The sequence below is a fragment of the Protobothrops mucrosquamatus genome, unplaced genomic scaffold (assembly GCF_001527695.2).
Source record: "Protobothrops mucrosquamatus isolate PMUCROS unplaced genomic scaffold, P.Mucros_1.0 scaffold1749, whole genome shotgun sequence".
NCBI classification, from domain to species: Eukaryota; Metazoa; Chordata; class Lepidosauria; order Squamata; family Viperidae; genus Protobothrops; species Protobothrops mucrosquamatus.
This window is the reverse complement of record NW_015387890.1, coordinates 20,507-24,193: the sequence shown is the minus strand read 5'-3', so window position 1 is coordinate 24,193 and position 3,687 is coordinate 20,507. Positions and strand designations below refer to the sequence as shown.

Below are 3,687 nucleotides of genomic sequence, written 5' to 3'. Positions count from 1 at the left end.
TGGCATCTCACAAGAGCCACAATCCTCTTGATGCCACACAAACAAATAAAGCTAAAGTGGCAAACTAGATATGCATATTTTTAAAATGCAAATAGGAAATATTCAGAAGAGGAGAGAAACAAGAAATATAATACAGATAGTCCTTGATTTATGGCCACCATCAGGAGCAGAAATTCAGTCACTAAGCAATGTGGTTGTTCAGTGGTTGTTAGGTGACACCTCACGTGACCAGACCCAATTTTATGGCTGTTTTCCTAAATTTCATTTATGGTGACCATTTTCACGATGAAGTGAATCGCTGGGATCATTAAGCAAATCCGGCTTTGTAGTTGACTTTTTAATCCAGCCTGAGAAGGTTTTATTCACTTTGAAGTTCATGATTATTTTTATTCTAAATCTGTTAATTGTTAATACTGTAGTTTCAATGCTTTTATTTAAAATTCTAATAACTAAAAAAGGTCACAGTCCAATAGGAGACAGTTCAATACTTTGCACTAATCTATTTATATACCACCAACATCTCTTAAACCAGGAGTCCCCAACCCCCAGTCCGTGGACTGGCACTGGGCCACGGCATGGCAGAAACCGAGCCGTGCAAGCAAGCAGGATGCAGGCAGCACCCGAAAACACGTACTCTCCAGTCCACGGAAAAACCTTTCTCCACTGAACCGGTCCCTGGTGCCCAAAAGGTTGGGGGCCACTGTCTTAAATTAAAATTATTAAAACTGGAATGAACCCCAGTACATTTCATAGGCCTTTCTTTGAAGTAATGATGCATTGTATTGTATTACTTGTAGCTTCCAAGAACAGGGTAATGTTCTTGAAAACATTTCATCTATATTTTATAGACAATTGAACTGCTACTTCAAAATGAAATAACCATTATTAACATATATTAGAAATGCATAATTTTAGATCAATTGCATCAGTGCCGGGCGAATGTAATTGTTACCAGGAAAGGTAGTAAAAGATTTATAAAACCTTGATATTGTTCTACATGTCTAGTTCTTGCAAGGTAACCCGAATGGGCTAAATTTCATTTTAATTCCTCAACATGCTCCTAAAATGTGTGATTTATTATAGGAGGGCCCAATCATGCAGTCATTTTTACTGTCTAGACCAGGGGTAGGCAACCTTGGCTCTTTTATGACTCATGGACTTCAACTCCCAGAATTCCTGAGCCAGCCATGCTGAGGGGAAAGGGAGAGGTTTCCAAGCTGAGCCAAGCCGGCTCAGGAATTCTGGGAGTTGAAGTTCACGAGTCATGAAAGAGCCGAGGTTGCCTACCCCTGGCCTAGACCACTAACGTGGGAAACAGAGGACAAAAATGGACAAACCACAGGACTAAGCGATAAGCTTTCACTGACCTCACTCTGCCAGATGGCTTAACTCAGAGTCTGGATCCTCCTAAAAACATCTCATCAGCAGCTTCTGGGACTCACCGGCACTCTGGTTGCTTCTGCCGATGCTGAACTTTACACAACCTGTGATCACCTCTCTGACTTTTATTTGGAGTGTGTCATTGTGGCCTTCCTTTTATTATCTTCCCCTTTTCACAAAGCAGCTCGTTTTTGTATCTTGCATATGCCAGCACTATTTGAAAAGAAACATTCAACTAAGCTGTTCCTTGTTTTCTGTGTTTCTCACTTTGGACAAAAAAAAAATCTGGAGTCTTTTCCTTTTTATACACTTTTTGTAGAGCTGGGCAACACGGAAGGCTCCTTGGAGACAGACCTGGGCCCTCCTAACCCAGCTGAAAAGACTGGCTGCAGTCGAAAAATACCTTGGGAGAGCCTAACCTTAATTCCTATCGGAGAAAACCCTGGCCCTTTCCATTAACAGAAGATTTTTAAACATCCCAGTTTTGCAGAAAGGGCCTCAGTCCCATTTCTTTCAGCAAGGCTACCCTGAAAGCTGGATTGGCCAATTGTGGGAAACGGCCAGTGCTAGTTGCAGTCTACCCCCAAAAGTAGCGTTGTTATCTCTGCTGAAAGCTGGCCTTTGAAGGAAGCATCTTACTGTTATTGGTGCTGCCGCCATTGAAGGGTCCAGCCGAGTTGTTGCTGTCCTTTTCCTTGTCTTGATTCTCAAAGTCCATGTTCAGGGACCTGCGGAGAAGGAGCACATGCAAAATATCTGCTTTACATCTGGAAGGGCCATGACTTTGGCGTCCTTAAATGGAATATCAGTGCAATAATCAAAACATGTTTATTTTTATTTTTGGTAGAATTTTCCAAGCACCTTGCACAAATAGTAAATGTATTAACAAAAATCAATTATGCAGAAAATTATGAAATTCTAGCAATGTAAATGCTAGCAATCACGGAATCAGATTTAGTAGCATAATTCATCAAAACCTTCTTATGCACAAGAGTTATTTTTGTTTTTATTGAAGATCTGCATCCTTCCAAAGACATTTTTTCTAGGTTTGCTATATAGAAAGGGGAGCAAAACAATGAACTAAAAATTGGAGTTTACTCTTACTCCTGTTTAAGGCTCTGTTCAAACACCCAGTGTGTATTGGTGTAAATGATTCTCTAACTTAGAGTACGCTTACTCTAATAAAGATATTAGACAGGGTAGGGTTCTAGACCTATGACAACATCCCATGATGCTCTAGACACTCAAATGTCAAAGATGCATGATAAATGTATTAATATACTCTTATATGCTGACAGTACGGTTCTGATGGCAGATTCCCAAGTAGTCCTGAGAAGAATGCTGCAAAAGCTAAAAAACCTACCATGTGCTCTTTAAACATCACTAAAACAAAATCTAAAAGTGGTGGTATTCAGCAAAAATAAAAGTGTGACATATAACTGGCTGCTGGATGAGAAACATCTTGGATAAGTAGATTCTTTCACCTATTGAGGAATAGTCTTTACCCAATACAGATAAGGCACCTTTGGGACAACCATGTCCTCGAATGATTGAGAATCTCCATAGATAATTTTTTTGCTACCTGTTGTCAGCCCTCACTGAGCTTTTTTAAAAAATGATTTATTTGCCCATGCCTCTGTGTTGGGTAAATGACTGCAAAAACTATAAATCCTCCACTCTGTCCGAGTGAAAAGTCGTGTAACTTTGAACGAGCGTTAAGTGAACACTCGTAACTCGGGGATTACCTGTACTAAACTTATTTTACAGCATGGGTTTTCCATCCAATGCTATCTCAACTGCCTCCCATGCAGAGTCCTAGTTATCAGTTTCTAAACAGACATGAAGTTATTGGCAAAAAACCTGATCTTTAAATTGGTTGGCTAAAAACAAAACCACTTTCCAAACCAAAAAACACCAGTCAATAAGTTTGACACAATACCTAAGAAGAGCAAGATTTGAGTGGTTGGATTCCATGGCCAAATACGAGCATTTCCGTTACTTGTGATATCATGAGAAGATCTGTATATGTGTTGCCCCACATTTATTTGATTATCAACTGTGTGCCTTTTTAGGCTTAGATATTTATAATTCCTACTTGAAAGAACGGCCCATTGGGGCCTGAATTGTAGACAGTCCTATTTCCTCCTGGGCTAATGTATACATCGTGAGCAGATCTGCTAAGTTTACAGACAAGGCAGTTCAGCTAAGAACTCTTATCAGATGGTGTTAATATTTTACTCATACGCTGCCCGGAGGCCTCTGTGAGGGAGATGGGCGGTTTCTAAATGTGATAAATAAAATTAAAAT

The 3,687-nt window shown here is 39.9% G+C and overlaps 1 protein-coding gene across 1 annotated transcript in view; it reads right to left on the bottom strand.

The window, feature by feature from the left end:
* Nucleotides 1-3,687, bottom strand: part of SPPL3 (signal peptide peptidase like 3) — a 25,542-nt gene that overhangs the window by 20,608 nt on the left and 1,247 nt on the right. The window contains exon 2 of the mRNA XM_015823032.2: nt 2,020-2,108. Within this exon, the coding sequence (XP_015678518.1) occupies nt 2,020-2,098 (79 nt within the window). The 5' untranslated portion in view covers nt 2,099-2,108. The remainder of the gene's footprint in view (nt 1-2,019; nt 2,109-3,687) is intronic.